At 41.9% G+C, this 26,273-nt stretch overlaps 1 protein-coding gene across 5 annotated transcripts in view; it reads left to right on the top strand.

The window, feature by feature from the left end:
* Positions 1-26,273, top strand: part of Grip1 (glutamate receptor interacting protein 1) — a 386,557-nt gene that overhangs the window by 222,768 nt on the left and 137,516 nt on the right. For all 5 annotated transcript variants that reach the window (XM_052165139.1, XM_052165137.1, XM_052165136.1 and 2 more), the window contains 3 exons: positions 16,175-16,310; positions 17,663-17,808; positions 25,455-25,538. In XM_052165139.1, the coding sequence (XP_052021099.1) occupies positions 16,175-16,310; positions 17,663-17,808; positions 25,455-25,538 (366 nt within the window). The remainder of the gene's footprint in view (positions 1-16,174; positions 16,311-17,662; positions 17,809-25,454; positions 25,539-26,273) is intronic.

Here is a 26,273-nt window from a genome sequence, read left to right as displayed (position 1 = left end):
TAATCAATGCTTTCCATACCAGAGTGCCAGACCCACCCTCATCCACATACGCACAGCCATATAAACCTGCATGTGGTTGGAAGGTTGTAATTATGTAAACAATTATGAGGCAAAGTGTTGCAGTTCTTAAAAGGGAGCTTACTGTCAGTGAGTCGACTTCAAAGAACGGATTATTGGCCAGGCCTTAGGAATCCGTGTGAAAAAAGAAAAGGAGGAAGCCCAGAACAAACTGCTACTTGACAACTATGGGCCCATCTTAATTAGCTTGGTTTTTCTTGGTCCCGGCCACTAAGAAGGAAGAGAGTTTAGGAAATTGCCAAGTGAGATTTTTCAGCTTCTGTACAGGGTGTTCCGCAAAGTCCCAGGAGACATATCTCGCCTCAGTCTGTAAAATTTTGTTTTACAGATTTCACTGGGGCCACTGCGGCAAGAGTAAGAACACAAGTTAATTTCCTGTTTCTATCTAAGGAGCCTACAGGTCAATGACACATGGGTAACTTACAAGGTACTTCCCAGCACCACAGGTTGGACAGTACCTCTCCTTCAGGCCCCTGACCATGCTGCATACTGAACACACATCTCTGGGATACTTAGTACAGGCGTTTGTCTCAGACATTTAGAGTGTGAACCGTAGAAGGTAAAGGTGGGGGCTATTAGTCTTTGCCACGTTAGCTGCTTCCAACAGAGGCAGGCCATTACAGTTGGTCAAAAAATGTATTTTTGAGCTAAAATAGTCCACAAGTAGCTGTAAGAATGTAGCTATCTTCCTTGGGGGACCATTGAAGAGCAAGAGTAATTTCAAAGCTAGCCTGGTCAATGGCTGGTGTTTAACTTGCAATACCCACTTCTCAATTATGTCAACAGCTCGCACCGAGAGATATAACCGCTTAGAAGTAGAAGTCACTTTTTTCAAAGGGAAACTGCTTGGAGCTCTCTCAGGCAGTACAGTTATTGGGTCTCCTCCTTGGTGTGTGTGTGTGTGTGTGTGTGTGTGTGTGTGTGTGTGTTTGTTTTTTTGCTCCCAATCCTCCCTCCCACATCTCCTCATACCATTCCTCCTCCTCCTTGTCTGAGAGGGTGCTCCCCCCCAGGCTACCCCCTTCCCTGGAACCTCAAGTCTCTTGAGGATTAAGCCCATCTACTCCCACTGAGGCGAGTCCAAGCAGCCCTCTGCTACATATGTGCCAGGGGCCTCTGACAAGCCCAAGTATGCTTCTGGTTGGTGGTTCAGTCACTGGGAGCTCCCTGGAGTCTGGATTAGTTGACACTGTTGGTCTTCCTATAGGGCTACCCTCTCCTTCAGCTTCTTCAATCCTTCCCCTAATTCAACCACAGGGGTTCCCAACCTCAGTCCAATGGTTGCATGTAATTATCTACATCTGCCTTGGTCATATACTGGTAGGGCCTCTCAGAGGACATCCATGCTAGGCTCTTGTCTGTAAACACAACATAACATCAGTAACAGTGTCAGGCCTTGGTGTTTCCCTCCCCCTGGCCATTGGACTGCCTTTCTCTCAGTTTCTTCTTCATTTTTGTCCCTGCAGTTCTTTTAGACAGGACCACTTCTGGATCAGAAATTTTGACTGTGTTAGTAACCCCATTCTTTTCGCTTGAGGCCCTGTCTAGCTACTAGAGGTGGCCCTTTGAGTTCTGTCTCTGCAATGTTGGGCATTTTGGCTAAGGTCACCCCCATTGAATCCTAAGAATCTCTCATCTCCCAGGTCTCTGGTACTTTCATGAAGGTTCTCCCTCCATCCCCCAAGGTTGCTTATCTCCATTCATTCTCCTGGCCCTCTGGGCTTCTCTCCTGCCCCCCACCTTATTCTGTTCCCCTTCCCCTCACCCTCCTATCTCCAACCCAGGTCCCTCCATCCCTCTGCCTCCCATGATTATTTCCTTACCCCTTCTAAGTGAGATTGAAGCATCTTCACTTGGGCCTTTCTGCTTGCTACACTTCTTACAGTCTGTGTGTTGTATCCTACATATTCTGTACTTTTTGGCTAATATCCACTTATTAGTGAGTACATACCATGCTTTGGGGGCTGAGTTACCTCACACAGGGTGTTATTTCTAATTCCATTCATTTGCCTGCAAAACTTATGATGTCCTTGTTCTTAATAACGGAATAGTATTGTGTACATGAACCATATTTTCTGTATCCCTTCTTCAGGTGAGGGACATCTGGGTTGTGTCCAGCTTCTCCTGTGTCTAAATATCCTTCCAGAGGCCACCCAGCTAGAGTTGTGTGAGGTCCATGGTCCTTGTCCTGTCTCTGATGGCTTCTGACATTTTTCATTCAGATTATCAGGTAGTTGAGTAGAAATATGTCATTGACAGGCTTGGGCACTCTATGCTGAACTTGAACTTGTAGTTCAAAGGCATAGATATTATCTAGTGGTTGCTCTTTAATTGACACTTTGTTCAAACATGATTCTGTAGAGTGGAAGTTCTTACCTTCCCTAACACTGTGACCCTTTAATGCAGTTCCTCATGTGTGGTGATCCCCAAACCATAAAATTATTTTATGCCTACTTCATAACTGTAATTTTTCTTCAGTTATGAATCATAATATAACTATCTGATGTGCAGCCCCCAAATGGGTCTTCACCCACAGGTTGAGAACCACTGCTCTAGAGATCCTCATTTCTTAAGTAGGTTTTTGATAGGCTATAGAAGATTCCCTAATTGAGAATAAATTCCTCTTAAATTGCTTTAAAGGTTCTTTGGATTGAAAGTCCATTTCAATATATTCTCCAAGTTGTCTGTGACTCCATTCAAGATTAAATGTCATGGGTATTATATGTAAAGATTTGGCAATGTACATGCTTAGAATATTCCAAAAAATGATAATTTGAATAATGCCATGGCTGACATAGAGTAAGCACTCTAAGACAGCTGCTGTTGTAAATTGTTCATAAGAACTTTACCATCACACATTCTAAACATCCTGTGGGACACATATTGTTATTATCTCTATGTTAGAAATGAGAAAAGTACAAACACATATGCACACACACACACACACATGCACATATACACATACACACACACACACACACACACACGCATGCATAAACACACAAGCATTCTAACACATAGTATATACAGTCACTCACAGGCACATACATTTACAAACATACACACACAAATTCACACACTCATTCATACATACACACTCACAAATGCAAATTCACACTCACACACTCTCACACAAACATTCTAACACACAACATATACATTCACTCACATACACATACATTTACAAATACACACAAATTCACACATTCATTTATACATACATGCTCACAAACACAAATTCACTCACACACTCTTACACACTCTCACACATGCATACACACTCACACAAACATTCTAACACAAAACATATACATTCATTCACACGCACATGTTTTACAAACACACACACAATTTACATACTCATTCATACATGCATACACACAAACACAAATTCACATATACACTCTCACACATACTCATTTATACACATACATTCACATTCATATACACTCACACATATTCTCATACGTAATATATATATTCACTCACATACACGCACATTTACAAAGACACACACACACACACACACACCATCAGAATCAGTCTTGCCAAAAAGGAGCTGATCTGAATACCACATATATTAAGGGGTCACAGATTTTCATATTTACTTCCACATGTTTGGACCTTCTTTCCCTGTCTTTTTGAAATACTCTAAGTATAAAAACATTCAGCAATGAGTCTGGCCATCCACATCACTGCTGCGATCAGTCCTGAGCATAATCGTAGTTCATATGGAGACTCAAGCTGGCTATTTATATGCTGAATGTTCACTAATCTAATTTACACTCTGACTCCCAGAGGATGGGAGCGTTTCTACTATAATCCTTCATGTCGCCACACAGCAGTGGATAGTGCCGGCAGACCTTCTTCTGCTGGGCTGTGGCAAGAACTGAGGCTGAATGCTCAGCTGTTCATCACGGGAGACCAGCGTTGATACCCGCAGCTTTGCTGAGCCAAACAATGCTAGGGCGAGCTTGAAATGAGCATTGGAAAGGGCACCTGTTTTATTTCCTGCGAGGACTAAACTTCCTCGTGACTTCACTAAAAGTAATTGACAGAGAAAAACCTCAGCATGAGCAATAATAGTCTTTCCAAAAGTCATACATATACCCTTAGTATTGTGATATGAACCGAAATTCCCATTACCAAGGCACTTAAAATACTACTACTAATAATAATACTAACAGCAATCGTCTTTGGCAGCTACTGCCACCACCGAGTAAACTGAGGAAAATAGCTGCCTGTCATTCCTCTGTCTTGTTGCTACTGTGACCCTGGGCTGTAATTCTGTTAGCCACAAGCCAGGGCTTGCTACCAACTTGTCCATTCACTCAGCAGGTGCCAGGACACATCTGCTAATATAACAGCCACCATTATCCACAGGAAGGACACAGAAGGAACCAAAGACAATCGCTGGCCCCAACCTTTCCAAATTTGTGACTTGCTACAGGGAGATTTCATCCATAGTGTTTCTTGTTCTCTGGTCAAGGTTTTGTTTGGGGGGGGGCGGCTTTTGTTTTGTTTCCTTTTCCCTTTTTCATCCTTTCTTTTAATCTATGCAGTTGATTGAACCCGTAAAAGCAAAGCACTTGGCCAGCATCTGACTGCTGAACATGCTTCCTGTTGCTTTTATTACTATGCCTTCTGTTTTAATGCTATGCCGTTGAATGAGGGTCTTATGGACCACTTGGGGATGTACAAAACAACCCAAGTCAAGGTTGGAGAGATGGCAAGATGGCTCAGTGGTTAAGAACGCTGGTCTTCCAGGATTAAAACCCGGAACTCCTGTCCCAGGGGAATGGATGCTGTCTCCAAATTTTCTCCTCGGGCACTAGGCATATAGGTAGTACAGACATACATGCAGACAAATTATTCATACATATAAAGTAGAACTTAAAATATTAAAACTATCTAAGATGAAACTTTCTTCATAATTTCAATCTCACACCATTTTCCCTCGTGCTGGCTTTAGTCATTCACCACCATGGCTTTAGTCATTCACCACCATCAGCTTCCCACTGTTTTCTTGAGCCCCTTTCTCAGGTTCAGGCACCAATACCCAGCAGGTAAACAAATCAAAATGGCTGAAGTCTTCTTTGTCCTCCTCTTTTCCTCTTCCGCATGCTTCTGAATGCAATCTCTAGCTCAGGAATTTCTCTTTGTCAACATTATGTGGAGTCTGTGCCCTCTGCATAAACATTGAAATGTCTCCGTTTCTCACCTTGCCTGGGTGGGGCACAGTCAGCCACCTGGGGCCAGATTCACCTGACTGTGCTGTCTGGGCATTTGCCTAAACTCTAACCCTCAGCCTCCTTTGAAGTTAGGTGTGAATAGAAAATGAGCTGCTGGCCTTGAGATACCTTGGCTTTCAGGAAATCTCCTCTTCTTACTGCATCTGCTGAATGCAATCACACTGGAATATATAATCCTATGGCAGAAGTTTCCAAATCTTTCTCTGTTTATGAAATCCTTGGAGTCTTGGTAATTTCAGATAATTCAAATGAAGTTCCAAAAATTAGTCCATGGTTAGGTCCAAATAATACAGTACATATTTTCTCCCAACAACTTATTAATTATCTGAAAAACATAAAACAAAGGTAACCTCACATTCAGGTAACCCCAGTATTTTGTCAAGGTGTATGTGTTTGTTAAACATTCTACATCTTCCCAGATCCTCAAACCAAATTAGCATCTGCAGACTCAGTTCCTCTTCCAGACCAGTTATCACATGGTCTTGCTTTGATCATAGCATGCACAAGAAAAATCTCTGCTTCAGAATAATAAGCTATGAGCAAAATTGATGTATTATGATTAGTTGCTTGAGTGGTAACTGCCATTGCTTCTGGCGACAGTAAATATGGCTGTGTTTCCCTCAAAGAAGTAAAATCTCTCATAATAATGCTTTGTGTTATCTGCAATGTCTCCTTGCATAGTTTGTCAACCAAACCTTAAGACAGTGGCAAAAGGGAGGGAAGAAGGAGCAGAGACCCATATTCTTAGGGAAACCTCCCACTGGTGATAGGGAACAACCACCTTGGAACGGATATAAGCAGAATTAACCCAACTGTGTTTCAGCTACTGTTCTTTATAATTGTCATTGTTGCCACAACAGAAGTCAGTATATAATGTGTTACACCACTATACCAATGTTCTAAGAGCTGGTTTTGATCTAGAGGTAAAATTCATTTCATTCAGCCCAAACTATTGCTTCATGCCAACATTAGAAGAACCTTTCCTAAAGATTCCCTTTGCCTCTCAGTCTCTTCCCCAATAGCCTCTCTTCACACACTAACTCCTATATGAGTACACTGAAGAGCTTTCAAAAAATGCTGGTTCTCAGATGAACTGACATGGACCAATTCTTGAAAAACACAAACTACATACCACCAGCTATGAAATAGATAATTTGAGTAGTCTTAACACTATTAAGGAAATTGAGCTTGTAGGTTTTAAATTTTCCGAAAAGACATCTGCCTGTCTACATGGCTTCAATGGAAAAAAAATTTACCAAATATTAAAAATTAATTAACAATTCTACCCAAGATCTTCTGGATAATACAAGAAATGTATCTCCTGATTCATTTTACATAGCTAATATCATCCTGATGTCAAAATGGAAGACCACACACACACACACAATAAAATATGCAGGTCATATCATTCCTGCATGTGAATAGAGGAATTATTAATACAAGTATTAGCACTATGTGATCAAAAGGAATTGATTTTTACAAATGCAAGGTTTACCCAGTCAGTGCTAGAAAACTCTCTCACTGTAGTTCAATATATTATCAAGTTCAAAATAAAGATTATATTGATCAGTGCAAAACAATTGAAAAATGTAACATACTTCAGGCTTTAAAAATCTCTTTGAATGTTAAGAATAATGATTAACTTCAGTTTAATAGAGTTTCTATAGAAAAAGTCTATAGCTTCCATAATGGTGAAACCCCCAAATTCTTTTCCCTCAAGACTGATAAAAGGTAAGGCCACCTGCCTATTTCACCACTTTAATTCAACAATTTATGATAAATGAGAGAAGTTTTTAGATGTAAAGCTAGCAAACCACAACATAGAACTTGTGTGCTCAAAACTGGGAAAATATTTATGGATGAAAATAATAAAGCAAGTCTAAGTAAAAACTGAACAGATTTGCTATCTTTTACCAAATGGAAAATTATTGGCAACCAAAAAAAAAAAAAAAAAAAAAAGAATCCTACAAACCTTTGGAGATGGTCACAGATCCCATTGAAATCTTGTTTTATTGCTATAGACAAAATTATTTTTAAAATTCATATAGATAAAAGAATAATTTTAAAACTATAAACAAAGTGGGGGAAAGTCAGTCTATCTACCCAGTTTCCATACAGTATAAACTTGCAGTAATTAATTTTTACTGTATGGAGACACTGATGGGGAAACAGATGCATACAGCAATAGAACAAGCAGGAGACCAAGAAATGCACTGTATCATTATGCTTGACTTGTTTTTGACAAGAGGCAAAGGCAGCTTAATAAATATGCCCATCTAGAAAATGTCATTGGACTAATTGGACCTCTTTAGACTAAAAAAAAAAAAAAAAAAAAAGATAAAAATTCCATATGAAAATCAACTCAAATTAGGCCAAAGACTTAAATGTAAATCATATTATAAGCAATATAGCAAACGTTTAGAAACTGTGGGTCAAACAGTGCAAAACTGTTGATGAATGCAGATGCCCTTTAAAGTGGACCAGTCAAATCCTATCCACACTAAAACACTTAGCTCTACAGAAACCATATTAAGAAATGGAAAAGAAAATCTAAGTCCTGTGAGAAGGCAACTGCACGTTTCCTAATTGGCAAAGGACTCCTACCTATAACACATAAGCAGCTCTCAGAAGTCAACAGCAAGAAGTCTAATTTCTAAGTATAGTTAGGTTTACACACACACTTATCCAAGAGCCAAAATAAGTATTAGTGACAATCTCACCTATGCGGTGGGACACAGAGAAATGGAATGATTCGTATATTACAAGAAGAGACATAAAATAGAGTAAATACTCTGGAAAGCAGTTGAACAGTTTATTAGAGAACTAAATATCAGGTACTATGTGACTTACAGAGTCTACTCCTGGACATTTTATTCCAAAAGAATGAATATTCATGTTGATGTAAAACCTGCACATGAATATTTAGAGTGACCTCATTAATAATAGTTGAAACCTGAAATATCCGAGATGTCTTTCAACAGAAACAGTTACACAAATCGTAACATAGCTTGTTGTACTATAAATGGTTCACACAGGCTACCAATGCAGAAAAACAGCTTGGACGAAACAGTAGAGAACGATGCTAAGTGTCAAAGAGGAGGAGGAAAGGAGGAGGAAGTCATGGTCAACCCTGAAGGGTTTATTTTCATTCACAGTACAAGATTCCATTTACTGAACATTCTTGAAATACCACAATTATAAAAACAGGTTACAGGTGGCCAGGGGTTAAGGAAATGATGGATGTGGGAGGGAAATGGGTGTGTCTATAGAAGAGCAATGTGCTTATTCCTTATGCTAACCAAATTTTCATGTGCCTTGATTTCATTAGTGCTACTGTTCTGGGCATGCTGTCTTACATCGTGATGAGATGCTAGCACTAGATAAAGGCTTGGTCGTCCTCCTTGTTATTTTTTGCACATAGGACTCTACAATGATCTCAAAGTATAATTAAAAGCTTGACAGAGATACACCGCAAAGCTCTGAGTAACTGTCAAGTCATGATTCGGACTTCAGGTTCTTCTACATAAAATTTCAAAAAGTAATGTTTTGAGGGCTGGAGAGATGGCTCAGCAGTTAAGAACACCGACTGCTCTTCCAGGGGTTCTGACTTCAATTCCCAGCAACCACATGGTGGCTCACAACCATTTGTAATGGGATCTGACGCCCTCTTCTGGTGTGTCTGAAGAGAGCAATGGAGTACTCATACACATAAAACAAATAAATAAATCTTTTAAAAAATTTAATGGTTTGACTAACTATGCATAATGGCACACAAGCATAATGTGAAGCCATCCCGTCAGCAGGAGCTCTGGTTCAGTTGTTCTTGGCAGAGCCCAGGAATCAGTATCCCCCAAAGTTCCCCAGATACTCCAGCACATAGCCGGACTGGGAAACTGCAAGGACCAACACATCCCAGCAGACTTGGGCTATAACACCTCCCCTGCCTCCAGGCCACTGCTGGGCTGCCTTCAAGACATGGTTCTCAGGAACCATCTAGAACGCCGCTTTCCCACATTGAGAGAACCCTCACAGACTTTACCTAGTCTCTGTTTATTAGCCATAGCAGTTACCACCCAAGAATAATTCACCCTAGGTTCAGTGATGTTCATAAACACTGGTAACTCCCTCCTTATTTAGCTCCTAAACTTCATTAACCTTCCAGAAAAGCAAGACTAGCTCCCTTTCACCTGACTAGGCCTAATAATTATTTAACAATGAGGGAACAGTGTCCAGTCACCAAGGCTTTCACAGACCCAAACATTGTCATGGCCACCCTTTATGCCAAGCAGTGTAAAAACACACTAAGGTGATAGAAGGGTTCAGAGTGCTCGGTGTCCATTCTGTTATTGTCAGTTTTGTTTGGTGTGTTCTATGTGTTCAAGCATATCTAGAGTCTGGGCAATCTAGGAATCAGGCACTGAGAACTTTGTTAGCCTCTATGTTCCATGTCTCTCTTTCTGAAAGCTTTCTTTGGTCAGGGGGCATCTAGTCACAGTTCCATGACCAGTGTCAGGGAGGCATCGTGAGCAGGCTTCTCCTACTCTTCCCCAGTGTACTGGCTGGTTTTGTGCATCAACTTGTCACAGGCTGGAGTTATCACAGAGAAAGGAGCTTCCCTTGAGGAAATGCCTCCATGAGATTCAGCTGTCAGGTATCTTCTCAATTAGTGATCAAGGATGGGAGGGTCCCTTGTGGCTGGTGCCATCCCTGGGCTGGTAGTCTTGGGTTCTAAAGAGAGCAGGCTGAGCAAGCCAGGGGAAGCAAGCCAGTAAGGAACATCCCTCCATGGCCTCTGCATCAGCTCCTGTGTCCTGACCTGCTTGAGTTCCTGTCCTGACTTCTTTAGTGATGAACAGCATTGTGGAAGTGTAAGTTGGATAAACCTTTCCCCACCCCCAACTTGCTTCTTGGACATGATGTTTGTGCAGGAATACAAACCCTGACTAAGACACCCAGGAATACTAAAGAACACGCTAAATACCTCTGGAAGTTTCCACAGAACCTCCGCAAAGATGCACGTTCTGGTTCTTAGTTACACTAACTTAGCCCTGCATCCCAAACATCACATTGAAGCTTTTATTGATACTGTCAACTTTAGAGATTAATTCAGAAAAAAAATGAACTCACGTGTATGGTAGGACTTTTACCTGGTTTTTGTTTTGTTTTGTTTTGTTTTTGTTTGTTACCTACATAAAACATAAGATAGAGAGCGATTGAAGAAAACACACATTGATGTTAACCTCCAACTGTCATATACACAAACATACCCTGTGCATACTTGCGCTCTCTCTCTCTCTCTCTCTCTCTCTCTCTCTTTCTCTCTCTCTCACATAAAAGTTTATATCACCAGATTTTCATATTGTTCATAAGATTTTTTTCATGACTATTTTTGTGTTCATCCATCAAGGCTGTTGCTTTTCTTAAAACTTTCAGGATTTTCATATCTTAAGAAATTGAATTTGCCGACAGACCCAAAGAAGATTAGCAAACAGCTAAATCCTGTGCTACCCAGTGAGACCCGTACGGGTCTGCTGAGTAAACAGATATGAGCTTGCCCTTTCTTCTTTTCTTTTCTTTTTTTTAAGATTTATTTACTTATTTTATGACTATACTGTAGCTGTTTCCAGACACACCAGAAGAGAGCATTGGATCCCATTACAGATGGTTGTGAGCCACCATGTGGTTACTGGGAATTGAACTCAGGACCTCTGGAAGAGTAGTCAGTGCTCTTAACCGCTGAGCCATCTCTCTGGATCCTTCCCTTCTTTGCCAGCTAGGCATTATCTGTTTCCTGGGCTGCTGATAATGTGAGCATGCTATATTTGCTGTGTATGGTCTTCTTTGTGAAATGATATTTTCTATTTAAATCACAAAGCAAAGAAATGTCTGGTACATCTCAACTTGTCCATGTCTCCTGTTTTACTGCAGTGTTTGGTTAGTAAGCCTTGACACACAAGGGAACTCATGCAAATGAAAGCATCTGTCTCCATTCCTCCTTGCCCTTGCATTGTTATGCAAACATTAAATATCAAAAATCAAACAAATAAAAGACCTACAGTCATTGACAGCATGAGCAGAGACTGTAGGTTAGCAGGAAACAAATTCCAGAAGCAGGTTCCTCCCTCTTCCAGACGTCCTCTCCTCTCCCACTCCTTTTAGAAACACCCATACCAGACTGAATCAGCTCCTTTGAGATGGAAGAGACTTATTGCAGTTAACCTCCCTGTGATTCAGCACGTTTCCTTGCAAGAATTCTACCTTGGTGTCTAGACTTTGCTTGATTTACCTCACTCCTTTCTTTGGTCTGGGCACACACCTTTTGTTTGCCTTGTCTCTAGAACGATCTCCTCTGTGTGCCTTCCCACAAGCCACACTGCAGCTTCGCCCTAGAACTAGTCTGAGTATCCTGAAGATGATGGACTTGACAGTCTCCATCTTTGAGTTTTGTTGTTGGGCTCGTTTTAAGCACTCAGTGACTTACCGAACTAATGACTGCACAAATTACTTCATTAACTGGGACATAAATGTTTTCTTTCTTGGTTTAAAACTAGCTCTTAGGGAAAAAAAGGCTTAAAATATTTTTAAATGAGAGGGTAATTGACTATTACCGGCTCTTAAAGTACCCAGATAAATGGACTTATACTCCAAAGAAAAAAGTTAAAATAAAAGAATTGAGTTTTTTATGTTTTTGAGAGTCAGCCAGAAACTTTGGCTGTAATTTTTCTGTAGAGACAAACCAACATATCTTCATCACATAAGACTGGCCACTACATAATAGTAATCCCCCTCATACAGTACTCATATCCTTGGAGACCCAAGTAGGAATAAGCATCAATGAATTGAATCTTCTCACATAGCAGTTATGACATGACCACTTAAACTTTTCATGTGTCTGTGTGACACAGGGCATGAAGAAATCAAGTTAATGCTGACCAGGAAGCTTCATTTCTCTGACTAACTCATAGTCCTGGTAGGCGCTAGGCAGGCCATTCGGAGAAAGCAATTGCCAATCATTTTACCCAGTTGTGAACTCTGTGGTCTACAATAATGACCAGCAAGGCAAGAGACCCCTGGGTGTAGTGGTGGCAGAAATTTGATGGGGATAACCAATCCCTTTCTGATAGGGGTTAAAGTCTGCTCCACGAGAGGAAATGCATGCTTAGTATTGGAAATCTGGCCCAGAACCCAGAACTCACTGGCCACAGGGATAAACCTACTGCTGTTATTCTGTCAAGTGGACACAGTATCCAACTGCCCTCTAAATCCGTGCCTCTGTACCCACAGATTAGTGCAACTCCCAGACCTCAGAGAAGTTTCTTTGTGCAGTGAACAGTGGTTAGCAGAAAACAGCAGAGACTGAGAAGTCAAAGTGACTGTGAAGTAATTAGCCAGAAACTGAGCATCTGCATTATTCTCATTCTCTCTCATTCTCTCTCTCTCTCTCTCTCTCTCTCTCTCTCTCTCTCTCTCACACACACACACACACACACACACACACACACACACTGAGTGTTTTAAGGGTATGGCCCATCACTGCCTAACCATGATCCAGTGGATGATGCCACAGCCTTGAGTATTTGCACCACACAAAGTGAATTTGGTGGGTTACTTAAAAAACAAACAAATAAAATTGTAGGGAAGGAGGCACTGATGTGGGGAATGGTTTAAAAAGAACAGGGAATGATCAATAGGGTCAAATTACATGGTAAGAAATGCCCATTAAAGTGTCTTAATTGTACGTCTAGTCTTAAAGGTCTAAAGATGTTGAAGTATCTAGGACCACCATGCCTTACATGTCTGTACTGCAGACAGACCCCCCTCCCCCATCTCCTGCATCATCATGGTCCATCATGGTCAATTACTAACTTTTAAACACCAAAACACAGCTTTTTACCAACAAAGACTTGGGCTATTTCTTTTTTTTTTTAATTTATTGATATATTTATTTACATTTCAAATGATTTCCCCTTTTCTGGACCCCCACTCCCCGAAAGTCCCATCAGTCCCCTTCCCTCCCCCTATTTTCCCACCCAACCCTTCCCACTTCCCTGTTCTGATTTTGTTCAATACTGCTTCACTGAGTCTTTCTAGAACAAGGGGCCACTCTTCCGTTCTTCTTGTACCTCATTTGATGTGTGGATTATGTTTTGGGTATTCCAGTTTTCTAGGTTAATATCCACTTATTAGTGAGTGCATACCATGATTCATCTTTTGAGTCTGGGTTACCTCACTTAGTATGATGTTCTCCAGCTCCATCCATTTGCCTAAGAATTTCATGAATTCATTGTTTCTAATGGCTGAATAGTACTCCATTGTGTATATATACCATATTTTTTGCATCCACTCTTCTGTTGAGGGATATCTGTGTTCTTTCCAACTTCTGGCAATTATAAATAGGGCTGCTATGAACATAGTAGAACATGTATCCTTATTACATGCTGGGGAATCTTCTGGGTATATGCCCAGGAATGGTATAGCAGGATCTTCTGAAAGTGAGGTGCCCAGTTTTTGGAGGAACCACCAGACTGATTTCCAGAGTGGTGGTACCAATTTGCAACCCCACCAGCAGTGGAGGAATGTTCCTCTTTCTCCACATCCTCGCCAACGCCTGCTGTCTCCTGAATTTTTAATCTTAGCCATTCTGACTGGTGTAAGGTGAAATCTCAGGGTTGTTTTGATTTGCATTTCCCTAATGACTAATGAAGTTGAGCATTTTTTAAGATGTTTCTCCGCCATCCGAAATTCTTCAGGTGATAATTCTTTGTTTAACTCTGTACCCCATTTTTTAATAGGGTTGTTTGGTTTTCTGGAGTCTAACTTCTTGAGTTCTTTATATATATATTGGATATTAGCCCTCTATCTGATGTAGGATTGGTGAAGATCTTTTCCCAATTTGTTGGTTGCCAATCTGTCCTTTTGATGGTGTCCTTTGCCTTACAGAAACTTTGTAATTTTATGAGGCCCCATTTGTCAATTCTTGATCTTAGAGCATATGCTATTGGTGTTCTGTTCAGAAACTTTCTCCCTGTACCGATGTCCTCAAGGGTCTTCCCCAGTTTCTTTTCTATTAGCTTCAGAGTATCTGCTATTTCTTAAGTTGACTTCTCTAGTTCATCATCACATTATTACCTGTGGCTTGTCTGAGTGGGTTGTTTTGTTTTAAGGGGGCATAAATAACAAGCAAATACAAGTGGACCCAAGTACAGGCGTTTCTGGGAAATAACGCAAAAGGCTGGGGACTTTCTTGCAGTTTGGCCAGACCTTTGATTCTTGAGTTTCAGTCCTTACCTGAGCCTTCCGAGGAAATGCTATGAGTGAAGCTGACATCAGTATAAACTCATTGCTTCTTCTTTGGACACTAAAGAATAACACACAACTCAGCCACTTGGAAATGCTGGCTTCTTGATTGACATGCTGGGGCACCACGTCGTCGGCCCTGGAAATCCTGCCAGCACACACTGGGATAGCATCTATGCCCATGAAGAAATTAGCACATTGTGCCTCTCATATTTCTTCACCAAGTAATTGGTTCTGCACGTGACCACCCGCATAAGATACTATGCCTTCTATTTATTTTACTATCTTGGTAGGGTAATCTATCATCGACAATTTAAAGCATTCATAGAGATTTTTGAAAAATAATTAACTATTATGTGTAATTAAGAAAAATGGAAAAGGGAGTATAAATAATCCTTTTAAAAAAAAAATGTGACCTAGCCGGTTGGTGGTGGCACACGCCTTTAATCCCAGCACTTGGGAGGCAGAGGCAGGCAGATTTCTGAGTTCAAGGCCAGCCTGGTCAACAGAGTGAGTTCCAGGACAGCTAGGGCTACACAGAGAAACCCTGTCTCAAAAAACAAACAAACAAACAAACAAAAACAAAATAAAAAGTGACCTAAGAAAAACAAGGCTATTCTTATATTTTAAGGTGTGCTGGGCATTCTAGAAGTTTATGGCTACTAACATTGATAACCTGATCAGTACAAATTGGAAAACCTTATGGCTTCCCATACCCATCTGAAAATATCTGTGTAACAGGAGAAAATACTATGGCAAGAACCTCTGACACAGAGATTATCAATTGTTAAGCTTCTTCAGGGAAAGTTTCAACCTTCTTGTTCTTATTCCCTAAAAGTGGTGTATTCTCAAAGTCATCTTACCTTCCAAATATTTGAGTTCCTGGTTAGTGTGTAGACATTATTTTCACAAAATTGGTGATCTTGAATACTTGTGTTACCTCGATAAAGAAAGTTTTATGGCAGTTACCCCCAAATCCTGATGACCAGTGCTGCCTTACTGTGCTGTGACATATTGTTCGGGGAAACAATAGGACCTGTCACCCGAGCCGTGGTACTTTGATTTTTAAGAATGAACTAGTGTTGTAGTACCTCTGGAGAACCCTCTTCCGGCCCTTAGCTTCCGATGGACCATGAGTTGACTGCCATGTTTTATACATTGGCATGATTGTTTACAATTCTACCCTTCCATGCCTGGCAATGTCGTGTTGTATTTTGAGTTGTAAGAATAGAAAACAAAGTCTCTAGAGAGTGGCAGAAACCCCAGGGAGAACACTGTCATCAACGTCTAACAGGATTGAGACTATTGTGACGTCCGAGTGGACCAGTCCACTGGCGCCATCTTGATCACCTCTCCTACCTAGACCAACCATCCTCAGTACCGGCTGCCCTCCCAACATCATGAGATGCTGCAATTACAGTGCAAGCTGAGGTCTTCTCTCATCAATGAAAACCTGGGGGAAATGCAGGGCATGGAGTCACTTCACCACATAGCCAGCTGCTCTGGACAAGCTCTCGGTTAATGGGGGGAATGTTTCTCTTTTACAGAGGAGTTCAAGGGCTCCACCGTGGTGGAACTGATGAAAAAGGAGGGAACCACCCTTGGCCTGACTGTATCGGGAGGAATTGATAAAGATGGAAAGGCGAGAGTGTCCAACCTGCGGCAGGGAGGAATTGCTGCCAGGTAACTGCCTCGTGTTGAAATGGGGGTGGGGTGGGGTGGGGGAGGGGAGGAATGAGGGTGTAATTAATTCAGAAAGTTAGTGCTTATCAGAAAAGGTCACTGATAAATAAATGACAGCTGGCCTCTGCCAGGCAGCATCTCCCCTGCAGGAGCACAGCGTGTGTGCTTCAGAAACTGTTCCCCAGATATGCCAGTGGCTTGGTTGTGCTGGGCTGAAGCCTCCGAGGAGGAGTTTTGTGTCACCTCAGGAACAGCCCAGCTCGCAAAGGGGTAATTACTTCAGGATTGCTTAAGGTCTGACTGCTCCTCTCCTTAGTAAATGGGCCTGCCACCGTTGAAGGTGACATTCAGATCTACTAAATGTAGAGCAAATGGCCCCTAAGATGTGAACTAGCAAATATGGAAGACCAGGAGGCTCAACACTGGGTGTCCAGGGCAAGTGTTCCCTTTCCTACTGGCTTTCCTTCCCACAGGGACTTAAGAGGTCTCCCAGGGGACATCCAGAGCAGGAAGGTCACCCTTTGTCCTGTGTCCAGTGACATATATTTTTCCTCCCTCCACTGGTCCCACTGCCTGCTCTAGGTTTGGAAGCCTGTCTAGTAAAGCCCAGAACAGTAGGAGCTCTGTGAGGGGTGATGGTAATGATACTGAAATTCAAGGCTTTCTGTATAATTTCTTCCCCAATATTTTTATCAGTCCTGTTCCATAATAGACAATTCAATTTTTTTTTAGAGCAAACAATAAGAAATGAAATATGCTAATTCCTTTGGCTCTGACTCTGGCCCCACTTCCAATAAGGACATTAAAGGCTATGAAATGTCCAAAAGGCAGGCATTAGAAATAGGAGGGGTAAGGGGAGGGGATCGGAGTATCCAGGATCAGGGTCCTTCCTAGAGAAGCAACCCTGGGGACAAGCAACATTTATATATGTGTGTGTGTATGTATGTATGTATAATAAATATATAATATATAATAGTATATATACAATATATAATATAATATATAATATATACAATATATAATATATACAATATAATATATAACATATAACATATAATATATATATACCATGTATTAAATACAAAAGAGGTAAAATGTTTGAAGGACAATCAGAGATAGTAGCACACCAAAGACAGACTTGCCAAAATGTAACAGGCAGGGTGAGTAGACCTGCCCCACCCCCACCATATCCTGCCCAGACTCAGCCACGCCCCTTCCTCTAAGGTCCAGTCACAGTCTAAGTAGCACGGTGTTTGCTATGTTGGCTTGTCTAGATGAGGGACCATGAGGACGACAGTCGAGTGGCCTTTGGGAAGCACGCGTCCGCTGTAGTGATGTGGTTTGTTTTGCAGAAGTGACCAGCTGGATGTGGGCGACTACATCAAAGCGGTGAACGGGATCAACCTGGCTAAATTCCGCCATGATGAGATCATCAGCCTGCTGAAAAACGTTGGGGAAAGAGTGGTCCTGGAGGTCGAGTACGAGCTGCCACCGGTCTGTAAGTAATGAGAACCCGGGGAGGGATGGCTGCCTACCACAGCATCCTACGCTACGGGGTCTCTCTTTCTCTCTCATCAGCGTTACCACAGCAGAGGGGGAGCAGTTGCTTCACATTTCAAAGTAACGTGAAATGGGAGACATGTCGTCTCTTCAGAGAAAACTGAAAAACGCTCAGCTCTGAAGTTATTGAGAGTCACGTCCCGTTAAAGTGATCTGTGAACATTTCCGCCATTTAAGCTACTCCAATAAACAATACAATTGTAAAAGCCCATGCCGTAAGCACTGTCTAAATATTGTGCTTAGATTTAGGAAAAGCTTCACTGCTTCACATCGGGTCTTCAGTAGATAATCTCATAAAAAACGTAAAACAATAATATCACGTCTAATTGTTATTAAGCAAAGATAATAGAAATAAGGGCAGCCGACAAACGTTGAGAACATACTAAATGTCTGGCATTATAACAGCATTGGCATCCGTTCACATCGCCCTCACCGCGGGGATGGGGACAGATCGGAAAGGAACTTGAATATCAGGCCGGATGGGTTCAAGGACCAGCTTCACTTGCAGTTGCTACACGGCTTTGAAAAGGTTGCTTAGGCTCCTGTCTTCGTCTGTGTCGCCATTTGCAAGTGGTGGATCACTGGTTGCCATGAGAGGTGACCGAGTATTTGTCAAATACTGAGAACATTGCCTGGCATTCTATACGTTCTTAATAAATCCATTTTAGATAGATAGATAGATAGATAGATAGAGATAGATGTAGATCAAATATGTATGTTGATCAATATATCAATGATAGATATATAGATATGTAGATATATAGATATATATGACCTATTGATCAACCAGTGAAAACTACAAGACAGACATATATAATTGTTTTCCCACACATTGAGGTGTAAGGCAAGGCTTTCTCAAATTAGTAGGGCACCGAGCATTTGAACCCAGCCTGTCTGCCTCCAAAGGCCATTTGCTCCTCTCCTGGGGCGTGGCTCTTGCTTTGTGTTGCGACTGTCTGGTATCTGAACTATGTTCAAATTTTCCATCTCCTCTGACGAGCTGTTCCGAGAGATATAACCCTCTTTACTTCTTCCTACCAGTGAGAACTTAAATTATTATGAATAGTTGGTGAGAATCTATACTCGGTAATGAGCTGATAATTATTTATTCTGCTCCAGCCATGACTGTGTTCTAGGAGCACGGGGCACATCCGTGGAGACTGCAACCTGCAAGTGCAAGGCAGCAGTTAGCAAAAACCACGATAACTATGTTATATCAAAGAGTCAGGGAAAATATGAGGGAAGTAAACCAGAAATAATGAGTGGGGTGGGTTAGGATTAGGGCAGTATTAAGTAAGGACGTTAGGAACAGTCTTTGGGAAGGTGACACGGATGCAGAACTTGAAGGCAGTGAAGGAGGCAGCTATAGGAACTTCTGATGGAAAAGCTCCAGGCAGCTAAAGCAGTCAGCAATGAGAGCAGAAGGCAAGGCGATGCCTGTGGTTGTTCGAGAAGTTTCGAGGCCAGTGTGGCTAAAATAGAACAAGCAGGAAGAGAATTAAGAGACAAGGTCTGAAATGTAAGGGGTGGGGCGATCTTGTGGGCCACCGGGAGGGCCTTTTGCTGGACTCTTCCTGCTTCTAGAACCTCAGAAAGAGGTCAAACATGGTCTCGCATCTCCAAGCGCCTTGTGGCTGCTGGGCTGCAGAGAGCAGAAGCAATGGTCGGAGACAATGGTAGGGAAGCAAGGTGGGAGACTACTACAGCAGTCTGGGTAAAATAATGGAGGAGATGTGTGGTAATGAACCTGAGGCAGGCTGTGCAAAGACAGGTCCGCAGGTCATGCCAAGGTTTTGAGTCTGAGCAACCGAAATGATAACAGTTACCATTAATGGAGCCAGGCAAGATTGCAGGGAGGGCCGACTGGTGGGGGAAAGATCGATTGGATGCTACATTTGAGACTTTGTTTGCCATGAACACTGACGTATTAAGGAAAGCAGCGTGGGCAAGCTATTCTGATGGCAATTGAGATTGTGATAACACGGAAGGTTTTTGAGACTCAGGGACCAGATGAAAACACCTGGGCTATGTTGAGTTCTCTGAGCCTTGGAATGCCCAGCTGTAAATGGCTATAGTCATTGCTGGGTGCACTCTGTAGGAATTCAGTAGTATGATCACATACTTAAGCCACTGTTACATACTTGGCAAATATTAGCCGTTATTAGCATTACCGTTATAAGGCACTGTGGTTTCTTTAACGTTATGAAAAGTCAATTTGCCTTTAAATCATTATCTCAAAGCCTTGGCCAGGAGTTAAGAAAACCGGCTCTATAGAGATGTGCCTCCCATTTATACGTTGACCTTCCACTGGGCGTGTGTATCAGTAAAACACATCCCCTTCCTAAAGGAACTCACGATAGGGTTTAGGGTAAAGCTCAGAGTGGAGTTTGTCCAGCTAATGCATGACTCAGAGCTGGGGATTTGGGGGACAATGGGAAGGAATGGGACAGATTGAATAGGAAAAGGAACAGTCTAGGCAGAGGGTCCAGCAAGGAAGTAGGAGGATGCAGTGTCCTGCCCAGGCTGGGCTGCAGGTGGGCTTGTTGGCGCACAAAGCAAAGACAAGGAGACCCAGGATAGCATGCAGCCTGCAAGACAACAGCAATCAGATAATGAGGCCCTGTGGAAGATGTGTGTGGTGCATCTTTGTACACTGTACTGGTTGGTTTTGTGTGTCAACTTGACACAGGCTGGAGTTATCACAGAGAAAGGAGTTTCAGCTGGGGAAGTGCCTCCATGAGATCCAACTGTGAGGCATTTTTTCAATTAGTGATCAACGGGGAGAGCCCCTTGTGGGTGGTACCATCCCTGGGCTGGTGCTCTTGGGTTCTATAAGAGAGCAGGTTGAGCAAGCCAGGGGAAGCAAGCCAGTAAGGAACATCCCTCCATGGCCTCTGCATCAGTTCCTGCTTCCTGACCTGCTTGAGTTCCAGTCCTGACTTCCTTTGGTGATGAACAGCAGTGTGGAAGTGTAATCTGAATAAAGCCTTTCCTCCCCAACTTGCTTAGTGGTCATGATGTTTGTGCAGGAATAGAAACCCTGACTAAGACACACACTTTTGAAACTGCATGGTCAGACCATGGTGTTTCGAAGTATCATTTTAGAAACTAAAGGGAGACTGTCCAAACCTATTTGTGTGGGACTGTTAGTGCTGACCAAGAGAGATGACATCCATGGACCCTACAGCATCTTAAGAGTTAAAGAGGAGAGAGCTGGGATCAGACATGTTTTAGGAGTTAAATCTATTGAGGCACGGTACTTAAATGGATTTGTCTTCTTTGTGCAATAAAGCTGACAGGAAAAGAGAAAATATGCTTTTAAACAGCCACGTATCTTTGGTGATACAATTCAGCTGGAAGAGGCTGATCTGCCAAGGATGATCTCTATTTTGCTTGCGTTGGGAAAATTGGGAGTTCAGAAAGGTGGAAGGCATTAACAAGCCATTCATGTACTCAGAGCATGAAAACTAACCAGACTATTGCAGCCTGAGGCCCACCCAAGCTGGTGTCTGCCTTCTCCCTAACATCAACACCCACACACCCAGATCTCAGCTGTCTCTCTGTGAGATCAGAAAAATCTGGAAAGGATGTGTGTGTCTGTGAGAAAAGATGGATGGATGGATGGATGGATGGCTGATAGATAGATAGATAGATAGATAGATAGATAGATAGATAGATGGGTGGGTGGGTGGGTGGATGGATGGATGGATGGATGGATAGATAGATAGATAGATAGATAGATAGATGGGTGGAAGGGTAGATAGATAGATAGATAGATAGATAGATAGATAGATAGATGGGTGGAAGGGTGGATAGATAGATAGATAGATAGATAGATAGATAGATAGATAGATAGATGGGTGGAAGGGTGGAAGGGTGGATGGATAGATAGATAGATAGATAGATAGGTGGGTGGGTGGGTGGATGGATGGATGGATGGATGGATAGATAGATAGATAGATAGATAGATGGGTGGAAGGGTGGATAGATAGATAGATAGATAGATAGATAGATAGATGGGTGGAAGGGTGGAAGGGTAGATAGATAGATAGATAGATAGATAGATAGATGGGTGGAAGGGTGGATAGATAGATAGATAGATAGATAGATGGGTGGAAGGGTGGATAGATAGATAGATAGATAGATAGATAGATAGATAGATAGATAGATGGAAGGGTGGATAGATAGATAGATAGATAGATAGATAGATGGAAGGGTGGATAGATAGATAGATAGATAGATAGATAGATAGATAGATAGATAGATAGAGTTTGACCTTGGGCAATCCATTTATCTTTCCTAAGATGCTATTTCTTTATGGAAATGAAGTACTTGACCTACCTGTGTTTCATACTTAAATTTAATGTGAAAATTCTGTAACCACTCTCAGAACTACTTGGGGAGAACATAGGCAAAATGCATCTCAGGCATTTATGCATTAAACATTGATCCACAAAGTGTCTTCCGCACTCTCTGCCCACAGAACCCTAGCGGAGTTTTGAAATGCTAACATTCTGGGCCATTGTCAATGGACTCTTTACATTTTTATCATCAGCATAAAAAAATTAGAATGTAATTTGGGGACATTTTGTTTACTTAAATAGCACTTCCACTTAAACTTCAGAGCTACAGATTTTCCCTATTTAATAATTAAAAAGAGAAACCTGTCGGGTCTGCTTAGCGCCTGTTCATCATGAGCTGAGTCAGACCAGCTGTCCAGCAGACGGGATCCTTTCTTCCCTCAGATATGTGTGTGGAAGCGTGTCACTCTGGGGCCACCTTGTTCGGACCCTGTGGTCATCTTGGTTGGAGTGAGGAAGGAAAAGGAGGAGCCTTTGAAGATTTCTCCATGATGCAGTTCTTTCTGGGGTTGAGTCTACAGAGCTCTCCCTGAGGCAGAGGGAAAGAGGCTAGCCCCACCCACTTGAGCACATTTCTAGCCTCTGATTTCATGTCCTATCCCCATAGGGACACAGCCAGACACATGGGCAAGGGGACTGGATAAAGTAGGAAACAATTTGACTCCTCCTGTGGAGGTGGTGACATGGAGGAGCAGGGCAGAGTGTTTGACTTGGAGCAATCGCATCAACTACAGTAAAGCAAATTCACAGATAGAAACAAGGAACCACACTATCACGGAGACCATTTACCTAGCCCTGTGATCCTTTAGCTAAGTGCCTTCATTACCTGTCTCTGGAATAATGGAGTCACATTCCCATGGTCAGTACAAGGATGGCAATCCTGAGTGTAAAAAGGAAATCGGCAAGGGCCAATCATGTGACTAAAAACTATAAAGATCCAACATGGTTTACTAGTTGTATCAAAATGTTGCCAACAATAGCAGTTACCGTTGCACACTGCAGAGAGTGGCCTGAGGGTGATCTGAGGCTGTGGATAGTCCCAGAGTCTTCATGCAGGCCAGATTTGACTCTAAGAATTCTGTAGTCAGCTATGGAAAGCCAAAACAAAATTTAAAATTCCACTACTTCACATTCCCAGAACAGATATCCAGCCAAAGAGCACAGGTGGCCCAGAGCTGGAATTTGGTTGCGTATAATTGAAAGATGATTTAATGATTAAATAAACTAATATTTGCAAACCACATGGCTGAGGAGTTCTGGGCACAGAGTTAGATGGTCCATCAGTTATTTCTCACCACATCTTTGCCTTCCTCACCCTTAATGTGAAAATGTTGTATTCTTCAAGTAGCTTGTTGGATCATGGAAATAAGAAATCATTTAACTCAAGCCCAATTTTGTTCCTCATTTAATTAAAACTATCCCTCAATTCTTTGGTCTAGTTGTCTGCACTTCTCCTAGTTGATTAGTGTAGACTGGGAATCCCTTGATAGCCAGGAGGTGACATTCAATTAAATCAGCCACATAGCAAACATTTGTTCAGCCAGACGTTTGTGCTGCTTCTCAGCATATCTGGGTTTTTCCTGTCCTTTATGCCCCAGCCTGGTAGTCTGCAGATCAACTCCGAGTACCACCTTGATTCTGTGAGTTTGAAGATGTAGCTTCCATACTAGTTCCTATAGAATCCCTTGGAGGGTTTAGCGTTTCTGATCATTAAAAATAACAACACTTCCTTTAAGCCCCTAGCTAGTTGCACAAATGGAAGAAGAGAGTAACTTTTATTGGTTCTTTAAGCATGCCTATGTGTAGATGGTTCCTGGAGTTTGGGTGGAGTTGCGTCTCAAGAAACCCATGTAGAGTTGAAATCGTTGTGAAGTCAGGATGATTTTGTACACCAACCCCACTGAACTTCTCAGCCTGACCCGCCTGAACTGCACTTATGCCATCCACAACAGCCCTCACGTCATTTGTTGGACACCGCACAGGAAATAAAGACAAAATAGGCAGTGTGTCTGTTCCACACCACAGTAAAGGCAAACAACGTGTAACTCAAGCATCCTACGAGTCACAGGTTTTCTGGCCAAAGTTTTACGTGAGAAACGTGTTAAGATCAAATAACAGTATAAAATGTGTTACTGAGAACTATGGCTACAGACAACATCATGCCTTTTGACACAGGATCTCACTATGTAGCCCAGACTGCTCTTCCACCCCCTCTGTGGCAATTCTCCTGCCTCAGCCTCCAAGCACTGTGATTATAAGCATGTGCCCCCCCCTTCCCAGCTTCCCTCATACAGCATTTTAAGGGATTGAAAGCCATTTGCTTCTGTGCAGCATACGAGCTCTCTTCTGTGCACCAACAAAATCACCCCCACACCCCTCATGTTAAAATACCCAGTTGGTGGGATTTTTTCTTTCATGTAGCTATAGTGTATTATATAATCAGAGTCACTCACTATATCCCAAAAGTGGTTTCACGGAGTATTTTAGGCACTATGGCTTAACATGAAATATACTTGCATGTGTTGTTCGATGTAATTAGACACTGGGACTTGGCAGTGCAGGTTTATCTTGTTGAATGAGAGTAATCAAAGACAAGCAACAGAACGCAGTGATAACAGACGGGTTTAAGCAGATCTCTGTCTTCTTTGCCGACACTGTGTGAACGTACTTAGGATTTCATTAGCTCTCAGCATCGCATTTGGGCTGCTGGCAAGTTTGTCGAACAGCTGCCTACGTGTGTGAGAGCATCTATCTGCATCAAGCAGTCCATTGATTGTAATCGGGAGGAATGAGTCTGCCTGGATTCCAGCTTCAAAACTAAACACGAAGGCAGAAATGATTTCATAAGCTTGGCAGAAGTCATAATGCCTTTCTATTTTACAAAGGAAAATGTTTCTATTTGTTGAAAATTGCCTTGCTTTCTCTGCAGAGTTTAAGCAATACAAACATCACCCGCTATCTAGAATGTGTCTATCCAGGAGGAAAGGAATTAACTATGAGGTTTGTTTCGACTCGAAACAATGTGGATTGTTTATACGGATAACTAATGTATGCCATTACAATTCTTTTTTTTCCTCAGATTTCATTGGAACTATTGCTCTTTTCTTCAAAATAAATTATTTGCAACATAACTTGTAAGCCTATTATGTCACATGAAAAGATTACAATAGAAATGTTATTACAGTCGTAGACTCATGTTTTCTCTTCTCATTCCTGTACACAGCTGTGCAGGGCTCCGGTGTTATGTTCCGAACAGTGGAGGTCACTCTGCACAAAGAAGGCAATACCTTTGGTTTTGTCATCCGAGGTAGGTGGAGGCTAAAAACCACGGGAAGATACAAAAGGTACCCTGAAAACCTAATGTTTCAGGGGGAGGGGGATTATCTTTAAACAAATAACACAATGAAGAAGCATCAAATGAATTCCAAATAATTGGCTTTGTTTTAGCCCAGTAATACAGAGCGTGCAGCCAGAAGATCTCGTCAGTTCCCAGTGACCACCACACTGACTGAGCGCTTTCCAGTGTCCCTTCCTGTTTGTAACTGGTCTGCATTACTGAATCAAAAATGTTGCTAGAGATGGCTTGGTTTAAGACAGGAGGATCAAGCTACTTTGTTTACATTGCTTTCTTTGGGGACAAATTTTATGATGGCAGCTTTCTAAAAATAGACCAAAGATAACCTAGTCCTTGGGGTACCCAAGTGTATCAGCTCAACCTATCTCATTATGGGATGGCCTTGATGCTAAAGAGTTCAAGTGACGTCATTAATTCTGGACTATGACTCTGGGATTTTATGATTTTGTTTTTCTTATTAGTGATTTCACCCCTGAAAGACTATTGCAACATTAGTAGTTCTCAATCCATAGTGTGATAATAATGAGATGCAATAATTATAAATGCATCAGAAATTTTAACATTACACTTTTGGGGGGATTTTTTTTTTCTGTCGATATTGTGGTATGTTATCTACCACATTTTCTACTTTACAAGAGGAAAATTTCTCTCCAGATGATTTATAAAGTATAAATTAATATTTACTGC

Source organism: Apodemus sylvaticus, chromosome 20 (genome assembly GCF_947179515.1).
Source record: "Apodemus sylvaticus chromosome 20, mApoSyl1.1, whole genome shotgun sequence".
NCBI lineage: Eukaryota > Metazoa > Chordata > Mammalia > Rodentia > Muridae > Apodemus > Apodemus sylvaticus.
The sequence above is the reverse complement of the archived record's forward strand: the minus strand, read 5'-3'. Positions and strand labels throughout refer to the sequence as shown.